Raw genomic sequence first — 20,798 nt, forward strand, 5'->3', positions numbered from 1 at the left:
CTGAGAGGTAAAACACCAGCCATGGCAATGTTTCAGCACACATTTATTGCTGCTCATTGTTTCCCTGCAGTGGATCAGAACAAAGGTCCCTATTGCACATAGATTTTTATTTTTGGCATCCTTAAAAAAAATTGCACAAGACTTTTTAACCACCTTCCCCTTGCCCCTATAGCTGACTGAACACACAAATGAGATTTTTCACCTACATGGATGTGGTGATACTTCCCAGACATGGTGGTGTGGGGCTTGTGAGTCAGTACAAACCCCAGGGTGAGCATGGCTTTTGTGTTTGCATACAGTGTGAGAGACACCCTAGACTGGAAAACATGCCTGGATGATCTTTGTAGACACTTTTCTACTGCATGCAACAGATAGTTGTGGCTGGATGTAATTTACCCATTGAAGAATCCCTCTGGGGTTTGGTCTGTGGGACTGGCTCAGCTGCTGCCCAGTTTCTCTGGCCAGGCAGGAACAATCCAAGCTGCACGGTGAGAATTCCAATATAGTGAGGTTTTACACCTATGGCTGCAAAGGGTGAATGAGAAAACTCCAGCCTGGGAACATGGGGTGAGGCCTGCCTGGGGGTGCTCATGCCACATTCATCATCTTCCCCATTTGTGAGAGGAACCCCTTGGGTGGAGGAGCTCTAGTCTGGGAGAAGCCTCCTTAGACTTTGACTTCCTTGAAGCCTCATGGCCTCCAGGAAGGGTTTTGAGTTGTGTGCATTCCTGCCATGTCAGGAGCAATCTGTCTGTTCTGCCACATCCCTTGGGACTGCTGCAGGGAGGATCAGCTGGGTGCCACAGCAGGACTGTGCTTTCCCTTGCCCGGGGAGGGCAGGGAGCTGTGCTCTGAGCTATCCTGGGCTCTGCTGTAGCCACTGCCCTGCCCTGCAGTGCCACAAGAGGTGGCTCACCCCCAGGCAGCCTCTGTCCTGTGTTTGTTCCCCCAGGAGAGGAGCTGTGGGCACCCTGTGAGAGTGTAACCGAGACCATGTCCGTGGAGCAGCAGAGGGGAGTTGTGCTGGGCTGTGTGGGCAGGGGAGGCTGAGGAGGTGTTTCCCAGTGGCTGCAGGATGGTTGATGGAAGGTGCCCTGTCAGTAGACCCAGGAGACAGGCACCCACTGTGGGGAGCTGCAGGCCTGCTCGAAGGCCTCCTGCAGCAGCTGCAGGCTCTCTTCCACGCCGTTGTTGACCAGGGACAGGTCGAAGTAGTGCGCGTAGCGGCTGCGGATGCTCTCCGAGTCCTTGCGGAGCTGCTGCAGCGCCTCCGACTGCAAGGGACAGCACAGTGCTCAGCAGAGACCTTCACAGCACACCCCACCAGCAAACACCCTCCCAACACCTCCCAAAACAGCTCCAGTGCTTGGAGCCTCTGACTGCAAGGGACAGCACAGTGCTCAGCACAGGAGCTTCACAGCACACCCCACCAGCAAACAGCCCCCAACTCCTCCCAAAACAGCTCCAGTGCTTGGAGCCTCCGACTGCAAGGGACAGCACAGTGCTCAGCACAGGAGCTTCACAGCACACCCAACCAGCAAACACCCTCCCAACACCTCCCAAAACAGCTCCAGTGCTTGGAGCCTCTGACTGCAAGGGACAGCACAGTGCTCAGCACAGGAGCTTCACAGCACACCCAACCAGCAAACACCCTCCCAACACCTCCCAAAACAGCTCCAGTGCTTGGGAAGTACCAGCACAGAGAATACTTGGAGCTTGTCTGATGGGCCAGGAGCTGTTGTGTGATCTCTAGGCTTGTGTCTGGGGCTTTTGCTGGGCTTTGGGTGGTGCTGGGAGCATCAGGTTAGCTGCTGGCTCTGTTTACCTCTGAAATGCTCTGTGGCAGCTCCCAGGGAGAAGGCTGACAAGCAGCAGGCTGCTCAGTGCTCCGGTGGGCATTGTCACCAGCTCCAGGCTGGGCTGGAGGTGGGATCCCTGCAGGATGCTCCCTTCCCACTGGCTGGCCACAACAGCACCAGCTGGCAGAGCTCCACCTGCCTCTGCACTGCTTTTGGCTGGGGTTTTAGTGCTGCACTTCCAATAGGAAAAGCAAAGCTGCCTCTTCCTCCTGCCCAGCTTGTAGGGACAGCCCAGAGGTGCATCCCTGGGCAGCTCTGCCCCGGGCACTGAAGTCCAGACCATTTCCATGTATTTCCCTAATGGAGCATGAAAGACAGGCAGCTTCTGTGCCTGGGGAGGAGGGACTGCTTGGGGTGCAGTGGTAACCGAGCTCTGCTATGTGCAGATTTAAATAGATCTAAAAGGGTGCAGATCTAAAAGGGTACTATTAGATTATATTAATTATATCTATTATATAATTAAATATATTATTAATAGATAAAATAGACATATTAATAGACCCAAAGCAGACCAATCTTTATGTCCTTCCCTTCTTTTTTGTTAGACCAGCTGGGTATATATCACAATACTGATACTTTTAGTGGCCAGCACTAAAAACATTACAGATGGCATAGTAATATTTGTAATACCACACCCTCCCTCAGGGAACAGCAAGCTTCTGTCTTTAAGGTGTTCAGTTCAACACTGACAAACTTTAAATACAATTATTTACCCTAGGGGCAAAAAAAAAGAAGATACTGCTTAGCTACCTCCATCTTGAAAGAGTTACTGAAAATATTCATCTATTCCTACAAAATTAATTTTCCTGTATTGTGGATGGAGCCAGCAGCTGTTGGGGGTGGAGAGGGGAGGGAGGGCAAGCAGCTGCCTTTGCTCATGTGAGCTCTGCGGGGTCACATTAACTCTGCCGCATCCCTCTCCTCAGTGAGCCGAGCTGCAGGGTTATATTTAGTGCCTGGCAGCAGGGCTGGCCCTGCCCACTGCAGCAGGATGTGAATCCTCTCTGGATGGGTGACAGAGTGGCCCTTTCTGTTCTGAGATCTGTCCCCTTTTCCCCTCCCCAGCCTGCTGCATCAGGCAGCTAATGTTCCTCTAAATACCTGCACAAATATACTATCAGTAGCCTGAGCTTTACAAACACAACAGGCTGGAAGAGATGGCGTTGTGGCCATTGAATCCAGGAGGAGCACAGCTCTGGGTTTTCTTGTTGGCCTCTCTTCCCTTCTCCCTGCCTGGCTGGGGTGTAGGGCAGGGTAAGCAGCATCCCTGCATCCAGGGGCTTCCTGGGAAGTGATATAGCCTGTGGCTGCTAGCCCGAGGCTTGGCACTGAATGAGTTAACTGCGCTATCAGCGCTGCTTTCATCCTCACGTTAAAGGGATCAGCATCCTAATGAGGCAAAGAATGAAAGCAGCTCTTGTTTGTGTGTCTATTTGCATAGCTGATGGCAGGGTAAACGCTCCTGCCCCACTGTGCTGGGACTGTGCTGAGGGATGAGTCTACAGCTGCAGGAATGAGCAGCTCAGGTCTGGGCTGACTTCTGGAGCACCAAAAGCCAAGCAGACAGGAGTACACTGCTGGGGAGCTCTGGGTTGCTGCAGCAGGTGCTGCCATGGCCCAAGAAGCCCACGCAGAGGGGGACAGGAGGGGACAGGGTGGCACTCACATCCTCTGCCCGGTCTGTCGGGGCAATGAACACGATGAACGGGGAGAGCTCGGCCGTGCGCACGATCTTGAGGGTCTGTGGAGAGAGGGGTGCAGTCACCACAGTGCGGCCCTCCTCAGGCTGGGACTGTGCTGCACTGGGGGCTAAAGGACAGATGTCCCCTCTTTGGGGACATGAGCTCACTGGGTGGACTCCTGGAAAAGGGTCACAGCACCCCATTATCACAGCCAGGTGAGTGCTGGGACAGGAACACCCTCACTGTACCCATCCCTTGGGAATGGAAATGCCAGCCAGCCCTTTTTCCTTTGGGAAGAGAAGGCAGGGACAGTGACAGCCAGCACCCAGGTAATGCAATCTGTGGCAGCCCCTGTCCACCCACCCCTTCCCCTGCTCCCTACCTGGGGCTCGATGTCCAAAATAGCGACTTTGTCCTGCTGGTGGATCTTGTGCACTGTTTCAAACTTGGTGCCAAACATGTTGCCCTGGTAGCTTCCAAACTCCAAGAACTCATTGGCTGAGATGTCCCGGGTCATCTCCTCGGTGGAGACAAAGTAATAGTCCTTCCCATCCACCTCATTCTTCTTCTGGGGGCGTGTGGTGTCTGGGGAGGGAGAGAGGGGGTGAACGAGGAGGGGAGGACAGAGTGGAGCAGGCATCAAGACTAGGCTGTACTAATCCCCTGCTAACTGGTTCCTGCTTTGGACCAGTCCCTCAGCCAGCTGGGGACAGGCACTCGATGAAAGAGTGAGGTGTTTGTGTGTGGGGGCAGCAGCCCTGCAGCCTCTGTGGGTAAAGGTGGCTCCATGTGGGGCTGCAGACAGGGAGGCCTTGCATGTGGGGACCTGACTGCAGGGGCCTGGTGGTGCTGGAGGAACATCTCCCCACCTCCCACCTGCTGTCAGAAGGTCCTGGGTCAAGGAGGTGAGAGGAAATGCATCCTGTGCTGCTACTTACATGGGGGTGGGTACATGAACTTGTCTGGGTTGTTGCTGAGCAGAGCATTCTTGATGTGGCTACGGCCCACACCACTGGCCCCTGGAAAAAGAGAGAGAGAAAGGTGGACACTGGAGCTGGGCTCAGAGCAGCCTGGTGGGAGATGCTGGGGCCCCTCCACAGCTCTGGGTCTGACAAAAAGTGCAGAGCTTGGCCTGGGCCCTGCCCAAGATGTGCTTTCTGGGCTGGTCTGTGGTGACTTCCAGCCCTGGAGGAGGCTCTTTGTGCCCTGGGGATGCTCATCTCCAGCCCCAGCTGGAGACAGGACTGCTGCCTGCACAGCAACCAGCCTGGCTGGACTGGCCCATGCCCATGGAATCCACCATCCAGTGCTCAGTCCCCACAGAGTGGGAGTGCTTGCTTTAATGCAACTGCAGAGCTGCTTTTAATAGAGATTTTCCATCAAGATAGTCAGGAGCTGCAAATGCCTGAATTAACTCTTCCCCAGCATTGCAGCAGATGCCAGACCATGCATGCTGCATGGAGGGGGTCAGCCTATGCATGGGATGCAGGCTGAAGAAATGCTCCCCAGACCTTACTAGGTCTCGAAGGCCATGCTGCCCCAGCCCCTGAGCAGTCCTGGTTCCCACACACAGCCCCTGTGCTGCAGAGGATGCCTGGCACAGGACCTACCAATGAGCACCAGAGTCTTCCTCTTGAAGGCAGGCAGCCTCACCACCTCCTCATAGGAAACAACATCCAGCTGGTCAAAAACTGGGGTGGAGGAGAAAGGAGACATGGAGGGGTCAGAACTGGCTTAGCCACACCAGCATGAGCCATGTTTGTGTGTCAGAGCAAAGGGCAAATGGACAGCAGTGGTCAGGACTGGGCTGGGAGCTCATCTACTTTGGCTGCTTGGGAAAAAGAGCAGCAGCCTGTAAGGGGCAGAGTGGCTGCTGGAGAGCTGCCAGAGAAGCCAGGGAAGCCATTGCTTTTGCTCAGTAATTCTGCTCAGGACAGTAGGACCTGGGAGCTGGGGTGGAGGCAGCAAGGGAGCTTGTTGCTGGGTCAGCTTTATATATCTGGGTGATTTACAGCCTTGTTTGTGGCTGGTTGGAGCTGCAGGCCGGGCCAGGAGCCAGCAGTCCCTGGCACCCACCTTTGCCAGCTCTTGGCTCAGTTTAGCATGGGGTGCTGCTCCTGCCCACCAGGGACAGGCTGTGGGAGCATTCAGGCTGCTCCTGACTGCTGAGCAGCAGCACTGCCACTGCCTCCCCCGTGGGGTTCAGCAGCCTGTGGGGTTTGAGGCTGGGGAGCCTGAGCTCACAGAGCCAGGAGTGCAAGGGATTGTCACCAGGGGAGCTCAGTGCTCAGTGCTGAGCCAGCCCTGGCCTTGTGCTCTACATGGGGACACAGCTGTGGCCACATGAGGAGCATGAAGGCTGCAGAAGAGACTCTAAAAAAGCTGACAGCTGTGGGGTATCTGAGATTCCACTGCTGCCACAGCTGGGCTGTTTTGTTGACTCCCATGGTGGACAGAGGCAGGGGCATGGCCAAGGCTGGGGTTGAGCTCACTGCCCTGCTCACACTTACTTGAGCTGTGCTTGGCCAGGTATTTATCTTTGCATTTCTTCTTCTTCCCGAAGGGGCTGCAGCTTGGGGACTCGCTCTGGCTGGGCTGGGAGACGCTCGCCACACGCCTGCCAAGAGAGCAGCACACCCCCATGGCCCAGCTGTCCCCCAAACCCTGGCACAGCAGCAGGACTGTCCCTCAGACATGCAAGAGAAACAGGCTGGCTGCTGGGACAGACAAAGCTCACCCTGCAGCACATGAAGGGGACATTTTCCTCCTTGTCCCAGCAGTGACACCGGTGTTACCCAACACAAACTCCTGACAGCACATGGTCACTGCTCCCTCCTCCACTCCCAGATCCGGCCCTTCTGGGCAAATGCAGGGACCTACCACTCCTGCAGCTCTGGAGAAGGGATGAGTCCTGCTGACTCAGTAGAGGAGCCCTCCACCCGGCCCTGCCACCAGTTGCTGTCGTCCTTGTTTATGATCTGAATCACATCTCCGATCTGAAACTTCAGCCCTGCCTCCTTGCAGGGGATCAGGTTGTCTTTCTTGGGGTCGTAGTCAAACTGTGCCCTCATGAACATCTGCAAAAGAGAGAGGAGACCAGAGTCAGCCTGGCCATGCAGCACATGAAGGGGACATTTTCCTGCTTGTCCCAGCAGTGACACCGGTGTTACCCAGCACAAACTCCATACAGGGTGGCTGAGCTTGGCCCCCACACTGCACTCCCAGGCAGTGACTGCAGAGATGGCTCCAGGCACAAAGTCCCTGCTCCTTTCCAGGCCCCACAAGGGTGTGTGGGGAGAAAGGAGATGCACAAAGCTTAGGGGAAAGTCCTGGGCATGGAATTGTAGTGAGATGTGGTGGTGAGTGGACGAGGGCATCTTGGCCTTACTGGGAGCTGATGGCAGGGCTGCAGCCTCTAAGCACCCCCACACCCACAGGTAGTGTTCAAACCCTGCCATGGAGCTCCCTGGGTGCTGCACAGTGCTGCTGAGCTGGGCCAGCCACACAGGAGTCCCACCAACAGGGTGCACAGCTGGGCTCTGCAGTGGGGTGAGCACAGAGGTGATGTTGTAACAGGGAAGGCCGTGGCTCAATCTCAGCTGCTCTGTGCTGCCTTTCCCCACAGCTGGGCAATCCCTGCCTGGCACAAGGCCTCTGGGGAGCCAAGGCTGCAGTGCTGTATTCATCCCTGCCTTGCTCTGTCCTGGGCCCTTTTGCATCTTCCAAAACTCATCACAGCTGCAACTGGAAACCAGCTGCTGCTATGGCTTCCCAGGCCACTGTGTGCCCTCCTGAGGCTGGGGAAGCCCTGGGGACAAGAAGGTGTGAGAAAGTTTGTTTTCCCTGTCCCTTCTGCTTGCTCAGCTCCTTGGGAGGGAGTCCACAGCACTCACTCCCAGCAGGACCCTGTCAGACATAGAGTGTAGGCAAAGCCAGGCAGAGTGCAGAGCATTAGGAGTGAAAAGCAGAGTTTAGGGAATGCTGAGTATGACCCTAGCAAGTAAGTAACCCCAGAAACACAGCATGTAGCAAGGGGGAAAAGAGTTTCACATGCAGTGATGCCTGTCCTGTCCTCAGATGTGATAGGCAGCCCTGGAAACTCATCCTCCATCAGTGGGCTAGACCATGCTGCCCTTGTTCCACATTAAAGCCATTTCCCTCAGCTGTGCTGCTGCAGGCACAGGGCCATCAGCACACAAACATGGCTCCCTTTCACTGCCAGAAAACACCATATGGATCAAGCTGTGACATGAGGGGGGCACAAGAAAATGAAATTAGGAAAAACAATAAGTGTGGCATCTCCTTTCAGGATGAGGACTGCTGCTAGCTTTGAGAGCACTCTCTGGCACCAGGAAGCACAAACAGGAGGATACACAGCAGGCACTGCCCAGAGCTCTCTGCTCCTGCAGCACTGGTGTCCCAAGCCAGGACATTTGGGAAAGACACCCCCCCTACACCAGTTAGGAGCTGGCTCAAACAGCTGCACACATCACCCACAGCTGCACAGGGCTCTTTGCACACCTGCTGCCAGCCCCTCTCTGGGGCCAGACAGCTGCTGAGCAGGCTCCAGCATGAGAAGTCTTGGTCTTTTAAAGTCAAAGGGCTGCAGGGAATATGCTGGAGGGGTCCTCAAGAGCCTTGAGTGCTCTGTGCTTCCTCTCATTAAGACACTCCCAAGTAGACGTGCTCCAAGAGAAACTCAGCCTTGTGAGCCAGGCAGGGGAAATTCATGATGGCAGCATCTCCAGCACCCTGCCTGCCAGGCACTGAAATAAAGGTGATCATGGGGATCCAAACTGTCCACTCTTGGTGGTGGTACTGCAACAAACCCAGACACAAGCAGCTGTGGCTCTGGGGAGCAGACAGCACCACTGCCCTGGGCACAGCAGGAGCAGTACAAGTGTTGCTGGGAAGGAGTCTGTCCCTGTGCCTTTCCCAGCCTCAGGTGAACCAGCAACTGCATTCTTTTCCTCTGGGGTACATTTTCCCCCGGCACAGAGCTGGCCAACTGGAGCTGGCTGGGTCAGGACACGGAGGGCAGACTGACAGCAGGGAAGGACAGACAGGGCCAGTGTTTAACAAACACACATGCAAAGCTGGTTGAGCAGGACTGGGGGCAGCATAAACTGAGGAAGAAACAGAGCCACCAACACCTGCCACCACGTTCAGAAGGTGGCTGAACGTGAAGTTCAGAACTTCAGCTTCTCTGGGTAAAGAATGATGTGTGCTCCCTCAGCCCTTCCCAGCACCATCCAGCCCCCACCCTCTGCCTCTGAAGTCCTCTCCCTCCCCTGCCTGTCCATGATAAGGGGCTGCACAAGGACAAGACAGCAACCCAGCTACAATGCCCTGAAGCCTTGGCAGAGAACACAGCCCTGCCCACTGCTCTATTTCAGCCCCAGCAGGACTTCAAAGGCAAAGCCCTGCAGGTGTCATCCCCTGGAGACACAGCATGACCCCCCTAGCCTGGCAGTGACAGTAGGTGCAAGAACTGCCTTCCTGCCCCCACTGCTTCCTTCCTCCCACGCTGTGCACGGCGCCATCCACACTGATGTCACCATCACTGGGGCTGCTGCACCCGCCCTTGGTGACAGCAGGGACCACAGAGCAGGGCTGCCCTGTCACACACAGCCATGGCTCTGGAAGAGACCTTCATGTGCTCCCTGCTGTGCCCCTGCCACTGCTTTCCCATCCCCAAGCACCACTGGTGGCTCAGCCATGCCAGCCCCGTGTTCCTGCACACACTTTGGGTGAATACACCCACACAGGCCCAGCATGTGGCTGCTTGCAGGGATGTAAGCACAGGACAGGTCCCTCCAGCAGCTCAGACAAGGCAGGCACCCCTGAGACCCCTGGCTGAGCACAGCTCTGTCCCCAGCACGTCCTGCATGATTTGCTGTGTCCCACCCTGCCCCACAGCCCTGTCCCAGCACTGCCCATGGTCCAGAGGCTGCACTTACCTGGAGAGCAGGGAGGCGGCTTTGCTGGTTGGGAATGACTTTTAATGACACCATCCCCTTGGTTTCTTTCTAGTGAACAAAGGGGAGAAAGAAGAGTTGGAGGAGGTGGTGTCTGGAGGCAGCTCAACAGCAGCAAGCTGTGCAGGGAGGTGCTGAGTGCCAGGGCCTGCAAAGGCAGGGCCCCTGGGCACCCCAGTGTGCTGTGCTGCTGGGGGACACCACAGCCTGGTCACAAATAGCTGTGCTTGCCTTTGCCACATTTGTCCCATTTCCATGGGGGACACCAGCACCCCTACAAGGGTCTGGCTGTGGGCACTGCTAAGCACCACCAGAATGAACATGGAGATCTGCATCATCTCCTCTCTGGCTGCTCCAGTGAGGAGAGGCTGACTCTTCCAGGTCCCCTCCATGTTGGCCCCTTGCTCTGGCCCTCCTGGTGACATTAGAGCACAGCACTCTCTTGCCTGCCACAGGCCACTGTTGCCTCATACACATCCCAACCCCCACATGGTCCCATGGGACAACCAGTGTGGAGGCTTGGAAGGGGCTCCTGGGCCAACCACTCTTCTCAGGAGGCAAAACCAAAGACAAGCTCCTCCTTGGTCCTGCTGTCTGAAGCAGGGACACCCTCTGGGACTTTGGCAAGGCCAAGCCTCCTGCTTTAGGCTGCTGGTGGGGGCTCTCAGCAGCAGCACCACCTCCCTCCAACAAGGTGTCATGTGCTGGGGAGAGATCAGGACCAGCAATGTATGAACCCCAGGCAGCTCTGAGGCCCTGTCCAAAGCTGTCTCTGGCAAGGGCCTGACAGGATCAGCATGGCCTCAGCAGCAGGCAAATGGCACCAACATGACATGCATGTGTGGCTCAGGTCTGCAAGGGCAGCCCACCCTGGGCTGGAGCTGCACAGCAGCCTGGGCAAACAGAGGTGGTTTCCAAGCCCCACACAGGATCAGCACATGTCAGGGACACACTCAACAGCCTTCACTGCTGCCCCAGGGGGCCAGGAAGAAGCAGCAAGCACAGGGGGCTGCATGCAGGATGGGTTCTGCCACACCTCACTGCTGTATGTAGGCAGCTGTGTGCAGGCTCTGGTGTGTGGGAGGGGGTGAATGCTCACAGCATGCAGGGCAAAGGGGTCATTCCCAGGAACAGCCCTGACACACACAGATACCTACCAGCATCTTCTGCAGCTGGTCAACTGTGTGGTTGCTCGCACTCTGCCCATTGATTTCTATGATTTCATCACCCACGTGCAGGGAGCCTGCCAGCAATGTGAGAAACATGAAAATGCAGAAAAGGGACAAGAGCTGCTCACCAAACCCAGTTCACACAGCTCCATCAGCCTCCAGGGCCAGGACAGTGCAGTGTTTGCCTGGCAGTGCTTCTGGAAGCACACATGCCACCTCTGCACATGGCAGGAAAGCACAAGGGGAATGAATTCTTCCCCCTCCACCCAACACACACACCTAGCCAGTCCTAAGGTCACCAGGCTGCTTTCCACTGTGTGCAAAGTGCTCTGGACTGGTCAAAGCACCTGCATCAGCATTTCAAACACAGCCCCAAGTACCTCACCTGAAGCCAATCACAACCTCCTTACAGGGCCTTTAACACAAGCATTCCTCACTTTATGTGTTTTCAGTTTATACACCCAGGCAGATTACAGCCTCAGATATACTACTAAAAACCAGGCTCCAGTAATGTTATTGGAATGGCTCCTGTCTTATTTTGGCAGTGGTAAGCACAGACTTCCCACTTGGATCCAAGGCTGGAAAAGCAGCCTCTTCTAAGCAGAGAACATCTCGTATCCACGCCTCCTTGGCAAGACCCAAAACCAGAAAATAGCACCTATTTATTTCTTTTGGCACCTTCTTTTGGTCTGCAGAGCCAATCTACAGGATGCCTGTCCCACCTGTGCACTTTAGGAATGGGAAGAGCCTCCCCCAAGGTCCCTGGGGTATGATCCATCTCTTCTTACAGTGACCCCATCACAAGACAGAGACAGATGATCTCCAGTTCCTTTTTGGGAGAGCCCTTCCCCCAGCCCTTTATTTATCCCTAAAGCCTCCAGTGTTTTAACATGGCAACCATGCAGAGGGACCAGTGAGTCCCAAGCTCCTGACACATCCCTAGGGGAGGAACAGGCACAGATGTCCATGTCACAGGGGGAAGCCAGCAGTGCTGAGGACCTGCATTATTGCTGCATGGGAAGAAACCACCTGCAGACGTGCACCCCATGCACCACTTCTCCAAAGGCCTTGTTACCTTGTCTGTGAATCATGCCCCCATGGAAGATCCTGGCCACCATGCAGCTCTGCTTGTCATTTTGCTTCAGCGTGATTCCCTGCAAGACAGGAAAATCCATGACTGCTCGCTGCAGGGGAGAGCTCTCCTGCCCTCACAAAGTCCTCTCCAGGCCCATGTCCACAGTGGGCTGTGCAGTGGCTGGGGGGAAGACCCTGCTAGACCAACTCAGGCTGCTGCAGCTCCTCTTGGCACAAGCATCACCACCCTTTGCGGGGCTCGCTTTGGCTCCCTGGGCAGAAGGCAGAGTCCATCACCTTCTTCCCATGGCCGGGATCTCCAGGGACTGCTTCCCTCAAGCCAGGCTGCTGGCTCAGCTCGGGCTGCCCCTCCACCCCCGGGTGCCATGCAGCTCTGGGGCCTTGCCAGCTCTCACCATGGGCTCCTCGGTGACCTTCTCGAACTGCACGAGGCGGATCTTGCGCACCTCGCGGCCGCCGTGCGAGGGGCTGCCCAGGGTCGCTGAGCCGTTGGTGTAAATGTCCTCAGTCAGGGTGTGTGGGGACTGAGTCATGGCCTGTCGGGGCAAAACAGAGACCACGGTTTAGGGGCTCCACCTGGGAATGCTGATCCCTGCTCTGGGGCTCAGCTACTTAACCCTGAGTTACTTTGGAGTTAGTTAAGGTGCCTGTGGTGCAGGGGGAGCACACGGGAGGAGAAGACACTAAGGGCAAGAAAAGAAAAGGAGCAGAAGAACTTGAGCCTTGGAGATGTGGATGTGGGTTTCATCTGCAGTTTTCCAGGTGGGAAACACAGGAGGTAAGAAAAATTTGGAAAAGCTACAGGTAGAAGAAGCCAAAAGAGTTCACAGCTGATCTTCTGAAGCAAAGAGTCACAAACACTCCTTGTGTGTCGCAGCAGCACTTGGCTCACAGGTAGCTTGTTGCAGAGTGTAAAGCCCAGGATTTCTTCACCAAGTGAACAGAACAGTTTGGGACTCACCCCTGAGAACTGGAGCCAGGCTTTGCTATAGCTTAGTTTGCAAGTTCAACCTTTCCTGACCTACATCAGTGGGCAACTGACAAGGTGCAATGCCACGTACACAACATTCAGGCACTGAACCAAGCCAGCCAGAAACATCCCATTCCCCTTTCAGCCCCATCTCCTTTCATGCTGGTTTGCACTGGAAAGTCAGGCTTTCAGTCCTGAGGAAATCCCTGTTCTTGGTTTCCAGCATGTGCTGGCACCAGGGCTGACAGAGAGTGCTTGGAGTCCCACACAAAGACCTCCAAATCCATCTTGCCTGGTGAGCTTCTCCCTCACAGCCCAAGAAAACCTGACACAGTCCTGTTAAATCCCTCAGACACACTGGGCAATGTCTCCACACAGCTCACAAATGTGCCTGTTTGTCCCCAAGTGCAGTGGACTTTCCTCAAGCCTCTCCCAGATCAGTGCTAGCCCAGCAAAACCCACACCAGCTTTGATCTGCAGCCTCTGCCCTGTTGGCACAAATTCCCACACCAGCTCAGGATGCAAAACAAACCCTCCTGACAGTCCCACTCCACACCAGACTCTTGGCTTTGCTGCCCAGTTTGCAGCCTGCACCCTCCCTCCCAGCATGCCTGAGCTGAGAGCCACAGCCAGCAAAGCTGCAGGGACAGCCAGCAAGGTCCTCATCAGCTCCAGTCCTGCATCAGTGATGTGGCAGGGCCCAGACAGGCAGAGCCAACACCTCTCCTCACACAGCCTGACTGGTCAGCTGAGCACCAGGGCCAGAAGCTCCATGCCAGGGGCTGGGAAATATCAGCGTGACCCCCTGCCCCAGGTGAGACTGCCCCAGCTCAGTCTCACCCAGCCTGACCCCTGGCCAGGAGCAGAGGAGAAGCTGCAGCCCCACATTGCCAGGGGAGGAGGCAGATCTGGCCAGGCCAGTGAAGAGCACCTGCTCCTGGGCTGCAGCCATGGCACCAAACCACAATAATATGAGCTCTGGTAGGGATGTGCTGGAATGCTGCTGGCTGATCCAGCCCTGTGCAGTGGCAGAAAGCAGGGAGGGAGCCAAAGAAAGGGACAGCAGAGTCAGGACTAACAAGGATAGCAGGAAAGGTGCTGGCAGAGAGGGACAGAGCAGGCACAGTCACTGTCACAGCCCCCAGAAAGGCCAGGGAGAGAAGGGCTCAGGGAGCTGTGTGCCCATCATGCAGTGATTTATTTTTAAGCCAACTACTTCCAGAAGTGCCAACCAACCTCCTCCTCAAAAGGGAACCACGTGGGCTCCAGCTGCCAATGGCATAAACATGGAGAAGAAGGCTGAATCCCAGCCAGAACAGCAGCCAGGCCATGGACTTGCAGGGTGGAAGGAAGAACAAGTTGTATCCATCCCCCCAGCCTGGCCTGCCAGCCCAACAGGGCACAATGCTACCACACCATGTGCAGAGCACAGGAACAGATCCAGCAGTGTGCATGCCTAGGGCTGTCCCACAGCTCTCTGTCAGCTGTCCCCTGTGCCAGACCAGCAGGTGCAAGGAGGAGTAGGAGGACAAGGACCTTCTCCAGCCTGACCTGAGGCCAAAGTGCCCATGAGGTGCTTGGAGTCAGCACAGATCATACTTATCTTGGTCATGCCTTGGGAAGGGGTTAGACCATGCAGCTCCTGGCTTCAAACCTCTAGGCTCAGCAGAGCCCAGTGACCCAGGACTGCACAGTCTGCTCCAGGGACTGGGAGTTCCCATCCTCACCATCCCCATCAGCTGAGCCTCCTGGCCTCGACCTTTGCTTTTTGCTGAGAGCTGGAGAAAACACCCAGCCCTCCATGCTGACACAGCACCAGTGTCACCCTGGTGACTCCTGGAGAACAAGGTCTGTCACCAGAGACTGGCTGCTGTGCCTGGGGATGGTCACCAGTCACCTGATGGCAACTCTGAATGCAGAAGGTCCTCCAAAACCAGAGCCATGCTGGGATGGTGGGGCTTTTTTGCTGATGGCACTGGGCAGCCAGTGGGTGGGGATGGGAGGATGGCTGGTTCATGAGGACAGCCAGAACCCTTGGGGTGGCAGACTCAGCCCTGAGGCAGGTACCCAGAAACAGGAGATGTGTGTGGCTCTCATGCCCCATGCACATGAGCTGGCTGGCTGGATTGCCTCGCACTCTGCTGGCAGCTGCCACGCTCAGGGCTGGCTTGGCCCAGCGCAGTCTGTGACCTCAAGAGCCTTTCAAGTCACGCTGGTGACTGGCCAGAGTCTGCTCCTTGTGCACTGCTCCACAGGAAACATCTGTGAGTGCTGCTGAGAGCCAGCTCGTGGCCACCAGCCACTGCCAGCTGTGCACAGCCCTGGCTCTGTCACTGCCAGGGCCCGTGCTGGGGCAGATGTGGGGCACAGAGGTTGGGGGCTGAGCTGTGCAACAGGGCTGTCCAGCAGCCCTGTGTGCCTTGCAGCTGGCTCACAGGGGTACAAATCCTCCTGCACAAATGCTGCACTGGCAATGCACACAAGAGCCACCAGCTCTGTGGGTCAGAGGCACCCCACAACCCCTTGTCTGCATTTCCTACAAGATTTCTGCCCCATATCCCAGGGCAGAGGGAATGTACCAGCTCCTTGGGCAGTGTTTACAAACAGAGAATGTGGTGAGGATCCCAGGACTTGGCATCCTGTCCCCCAGTGGGGTCAGCACTGTCTGCCAGGGCTGCTGCTGTGCTGGCTCCACCAGGCTGGGCAAATCAAACATTAACTGGGCAGCTTGTTTGCAGGAGGCTGAAGCAGCACTTGAGGAAAGCAGCACTACAGAGCAAAGGGCACGTTCAGAGATTTGGTTCCTGGGCTCTCCTTGCTGCTCCAACCAGGAGACTTCAGTATCAGGCAGCCTTGGAAAAACAGGGCTGCCTGGTCAGTATGTGGAGAAAAGTACTGCTGGTTTTGCCAAGCAGGCCCCCAAAGTACAGCAGCTTGGATGCAAGAAGCAATCCTGGAGCCAGGTTTCTCTGGGATTGCCCTCTTGGCTGGCAGGAAGACACACTGTTCTAATACTTTGAGGAACAAAATCCCAGCTCCCTCCATGAATCATGACCCCTCACATTATAATCACCATGGGTGCATGCAGGGAGGCTGGGGCACTGCTTGGTGCAGAGATGTCCTGACCCACCAATATCTCCTGCCACCCTCCAGTGCTTCCAGCCTTGCCTCCCTCCCCATCCAGGATCTGTCCATCTCAGTCTTGTACAGCTTAAAAAACACAGCAATGTGTAAAAAAATGCAAAGTAGCAAAAAAAAAAAAACGGATCTTGGAAGCTGCTTTAAGGCTGCTTCAGCAGGCTGGGGAGCTACAGCCACGTAGACATTTAGAAGTAATTCATTCTGCCAGGGGCTACTGACTTCTCAAGTCTGCCTGCACAGCCACAGGAACAATCTCACCTAAAACCCCTTCTAGCAATATGATTGAAGTTTAAAAACAAGAATCAAACCAGCAAACATTTAAACCAAAAAAGGATTACATCGCTGACATCAGGAAAAGGCCCAGCAACACCAACAGGTCTCTGTGGGGAGGGGAAAAGAGAAATAGGAAGGATACAAAATGGTCGTGGCAGCCAGAAGGTGCTGCCAGCTCTGTGTGCCCTCACACTGACTCCAGATCACAGAGTGCTGCAATGGAGATGGGCCAGATTTTCAAGGGAGCACAGTCAGTTTTGCTGAGGCACCACCTTCCCACCAGAAAAGGCTGATGCAGCCTTCCAGATGTGTTTGTGAAGCCGGTAACCTCCAAGGGACAGCCACTGAAACCACAACACTGACAGAAGGAGGAGCTGCCCTGCCACTCCATCCCAGCTTCCAGAACAAGCCCTGCAAAACAGCTCTTTCCCTGTAGCTGTGACACACAGCCACACAGAAAAATACTTTATTTGGGATTAAAAAGTTGGAACCAACCCTCCCCACGTCATTAGTCAAAGCCAGAAGTTTTAGCTCAGCTTTTAACCGAGTTTTACCTGTGGTTGATTCAGGATTTGCTCCCTGTAGCCTCAGTCTGCCTTGGAGCTGCTGCCAGCTGGATGCTGAGAGCTGCTGCCCAGAGGCAAGTGTAGTGCTCCCTCTGCACCCTCAAATCAGCTCTCCCCAGAAGTACCCTCCTTTTCTCCACCAAACTCCCAAAGGTCACATTTGCTGCCCATTTTACAGCTGGGGAACTGAGTCACAGGTGATAAAGGGACAAGCCCAAGGTCATCCTGCCAGGTGCAACAGCTGGAAATAAAGCCCACACCTTTTTGGTAAATCTCTACTTGTCAGTCAGGAGATATGGCAAAGATATGCAGGCACTTGTGAGGCTGAAGAGGAGAGGCCTGGGGCTGTTTTCTAGCAATAACATGGCTTCCACTTGCCATGATTTGCATGCCCTGCCACCACGTGAGGAACACAGCACAGCACTTCCCAGCACATGGCTCTGCCAAAGAAAATGCAGAAGAGAAACCTCCCAGTCACCCTGTTTGACTCCAGACCAGGAGCAGCCAGGCAGACCCAGCACCCTTCCCAAGAAGGGACATTGCTGCTGGGGGAGGTCCTGGTGTGCCATGGAGGGGCCACAGCCACCCTGGGCCATCTCTGCATACCCATGACACAGAGACAGAATCTGTGACTGGCAAGCTCAGGGCACTGCTGGAAGCCAGCAGTACAGAGCTCCTTTTAAAAGGCCTCATGCAGATCTCCGTTCACCATCTCTCCCTTTATCCCTACTGAAATAAATACACCATAACACCAGGAAGCTGCAGGGCAGCTCCTACACTTTCCATGCTCTGCTGCTATTGGCAATTTATCCTTGCTCTGTCTGCAGCCAGACAGGCCCTCTGCCTGGATCTCTCAGTCATTGCCTGGTCCAGACACTTTGCTTTAATTATATTTTTCCTACTGTTTTTCTCAAAGCATCCCGTCAGGGTCGAACCATGAGAAGCAGATGAGCCACTGGTGTGAGACAGATCTGATCAGGCCTCTTTTTCATGTTTAAGTGTCCAACACGATGGGCAAGGACAGCCCTTTAGGGAAATTTCCTCCCTGCTCTCTCTCAGAGGCTCCCCACAGTTGCAAGGACTCCTTAGCCCAGGCACATTACGCCATGGCATCACCAAGGATGCGTTTTCAAAGCTGGGAGAAAAGCACCAGCTGTTTAACAGTGGCAACTGCCAACCCTCTCCCGGCTGCACCCAAGCCACCCCAAAGAACGCTGAGTGAGGAAGGAGCCCACCGAGCAGAACCGAGAGGGCTGGTGCAGCCTGCCCTCCTCCTGCTGGAGGTGCGGTGCATGCGGCCATGGGCTCACTCCCTGTCCCGGGCAGGTGTGAGAGGGGCTGCGTGCATCCTCCTTCCCTGGGGCAGAGACCCCCGCCCTCCTGCAGCCCATGCCGTGGACCGGGAGGTTGCTCAGCAGCTGAATCAGCTCATGTGACAGGCAGTTCCAGTTCAGACCAGCTACAACTTTGCAGCAAAACAAGCACAATCTCTTCCGCGGCAGGATGCTGGAGCCTTGCTCGCCTGCACCCAGCTCTTTGCCCTGCCGGCAGTGCTGGGTGACCATTCCCCGGAGGCACCCGCGTCCCCAGCGAGCACCGCTGCTCCCGGGCTGCTGGGGCCCGCAGCTGGATGGGCAGCGCGGGGTCCCTGCCTGTGGGACCCTGCTTCTCTCCGTGTGCGGGAGGGACGGGATGGAGCGGCACCCCCGGGAGCCGTGCCGGGCCCGAGCCGGGCGCAGAGCGCTGGGCTGAGGGCCCGCAGGGGAGCGGAGCACGCCGGGCTCCGTGCCGGGCTCCGTGCCGGGGATGGGGCCGGGAGCGGGGCGCAGGCGGAGCCGCGGGGTCTGGGGGCGCACCGGGCCGCTCACCTCGGGCTTGGGCCGGTTCTGCAGGAGATGCTCCAGGTAGAGGTCGGAGAGCGCCGTCCTCATGCTGCCGCCGCCGTCGCTGCGCCCCGACTTGAGCGTCATCCCGGCGGCAGCTGCGGCCGGCCCCGCTGGCCCCGGCAGCGCTGAGCGGCCCGGCCCGGCTGCGGCGGCGCCGCCGGCTCCCCACGCTCCGCCCGTGTGCGGCGGGGGCCGGGCGGAGCCAGGCGGCGGGGGCGGGCCGGGGACGGGCCGGGGGCTCGGTGGGGCCGCCCGGCGGCAGCGGGGCCCAGCAGCCGGGGCCGAGCAGCTGGCGCTGGGAGGGCGGCGCTGGGCGGCCCCGCTGCGCTCGGCCTCGCTCGCCTCGCTGTGCGCGGGGGCTTCTCCCGTGGGAGCGTCCCCATCGCCTCAGGGCTGGGCCAGCCCCTGGCCCCTGCCTGGCTCTGGTCGTGCCCAGGCATTCCGGTCACAGAGTGCGCCCAAGCGACCCCAAACGGACCCGCGAGGGTCATTGAGGTCCCTGCACAGGACACCCCACAGTCCCACCCTGTGCCCCAGAGCACTGCCCAAAGGCTCCGTGAGCTCTGTCAGAGCTGCTGTGAGCGCTGCCCTGGGAGCTGTTCCAGTGCCCCAGCACCCTCTGGGGGAAGAACCAGTCCCTAATAAACTGGACTGAACCTCCCCTGACACAACTTCAGCCGTTCCCTCGGACCTGTGATGGGTCAGCACAGAGGGGGATCAGGGTCTGGCCCTCCTCATCAGTAAGTTGTATCTGCAATGAGCTCTGTGCTCAATCTCTTCTCCAGGCTGGACAGACAAAGTGACCTCCCCTGTTCCACACAAAGCTTCCTCTCAAGCCCCCTCACCATCTTCATTTCCCTCATTTGGACACTGTGGGCAGGAACCCAGCAAGGACAGGGGGAGCGCCTCTCCAAAGTGGCACTGGCTGGTGCATAGCTGGGTCTCACAAACCAGTGGTCATTCCTGGGCTCTGACAGTGTGCAGAGCTCCAGGGTACCTCCAGGGTACCATTCTCTGCACTCTAGCAAGTCCAGCCCTCTTCTTCCTTCAGCTGTTCTGGGTCTTCCACCTTCTTCAACTTGCATGGGTGGGATGGCAAATCCCTGTATTTGTGAGCCATGCATGGTGCAAAGGGTTTCTGTCAAACCATTTCTGCCCTTGCTGTAGGTCTTACTGATGAGAAGGTCAAAGTGAAGTCTGAGCTTTATTTGGGGATGGAAGGTTAATTCTGCTGTATTATTCCTTAAGAAAACACTGAAAGGGTTTTCCACACCATCCCTGGGATCTTGGAGGTTTAGAGGTTGCCTTGGACCAGACTCCCACAGTGCTGCTAGATGAGTTCTCCAGGCTGAGTTGGGCTAAAGTTACCATAAGAAATACAAGGAGAAGAAGGGTGCAAACTCCTAGAGAAAGGAAACAGGAAAGGGGAAACAGGAAAAGGGGGCGGGGAGGGTAGCAGGGAGGGGACAGGACAGGATGCGGGGGAAGAAAGAAGAAAAATCCATCTCGTTCTGATGGCAAGTTTCTCCTGCCTCGTGGGAACAAAACTGTTCCTGACTGGGCTATAAGAAAGCCCAGAATGCTGTGAGATGCTGGGAAAAGGAGGGGTGGGAGCAGCAGGCGCTGATGTGACTGGCTCCAGCAATCTGCTCTAGCACTACCAGGAGCAAAGAGTCCCAAAGCACAGCCTGGGCTGGGAGTGCTCTTCCCAACAATCCCATTCCTGATGTGCACTTTTGTGGGATCACCTGCCTGGAGTCCTGCATTGTCCACATGTAGTTCCCCTTCTTACCTTATCTCCAACCTCACACAGCCCATTTGGGCCCTGGGCTTTGTTGAAGGAATTATCCCACCTGCCAGGATTTATGCCACCATCAACAGGGCTTGAAGAAGACAAGTTGCCAATCCATTGAGGAAATGGGTTTTTTATTTATCTGACATGTAGAGCGGCTTGAGCTTGGTACCTCCAAAGAGGAATCCCAATCAAAGAAATCCTTGGGCAATTAAATCCTTACGATGTAAGTTCCCCAGCCCTCACATGACTGCTCTGACCACTAGTAATGTTAAGATCTGGGGTATTCCTGTTCTTTATTGGATCCCCTCACTGTCGCTGGGTGGGCTGTTTCTGCTCTTATCTCTAAGACTGCTGTGTCAGCTGACCTCATGATGGTAGCAGCCT

The 20,798-nt window shown here is 56.1% G+C and overlaps 1 protein-coding gene across 1 annotated transcript; it reads right to left on the reverse strand.

The window, feature by feature from the left end:
* Window positions 1-26: 26 nt before the first annotated feature.
* Window positions 27-18,797, reverse strand: MPP1 (MAGUK p55 scaffold protein 1). Its single transcript, XM_064713135.1, has 12 exons — window positions 18,602-18,797; window positions 12,179-12,319; window positions 11,764-11,842; window positions 10,677-10,762; window positions 9,502-9,570; window positions 6,422-6,618; window positions 6,052-6,158; window positions 5,152-5,232; window positions 4,480-4,560; window positions 3,924-4,126; window positions 3,526-3,600; window positions 27-1,274 (listed from the first exon to the last, which is right to left on the reverse strand). Exons 1-12 carry the CDS (start codon window positions 18,701-18,703, stop codon window positions 1,098-1,100), a joined length of 1,398 nt encoding a protein of 465 aa, XP_064569205.1. The 5' UTR covers window positions 18,704-18,797; the 3' UTR covers window positions 27-1,097.
* Window positions 18,798-20,798: the final 2,001 nt, after the last annotated feature.

This window comes from Zonotrichia leucophrys, chromosome 4A (genome assembly GCF_028769735.1).
Source record: "Zonotrichia leucophrys gambelii isolate GWCS_2022_RI chromosome 4A, RI_Zleu_2.0, whole genome shotgun sequence".
NCBI classification, from domain to species: Eukaryota; Metazoa; Chordata; class Aves; order Passeriformes; family Passerellidae; genus Zonotrichia; species Zonotrichia leucophrys.

Coding starts and splice junctions, on each gene's coding strand:
- MPP1 (XM_064713135.1), bottom strand. CDS start 18,703: ATGACGCTCAAGTCGGGGCGCAGCGACGGCGGCGGCAGCATGAGGACG. Junction 3,601..3,923: donor TTTTGGACATCGAGCCCCAG/GTAGGGAGCAGG, acceptor CTCTCTCCACAG/ACCCTCAAGATCGTGCGCAC. Junction 1,275..3,525: donor CGACAGACCGGGCAGAGGAT/GTGAGTGCCACC, acceptor TGTCCCTTGCAG/TCGGAGGCGCTGCAGCAGCT.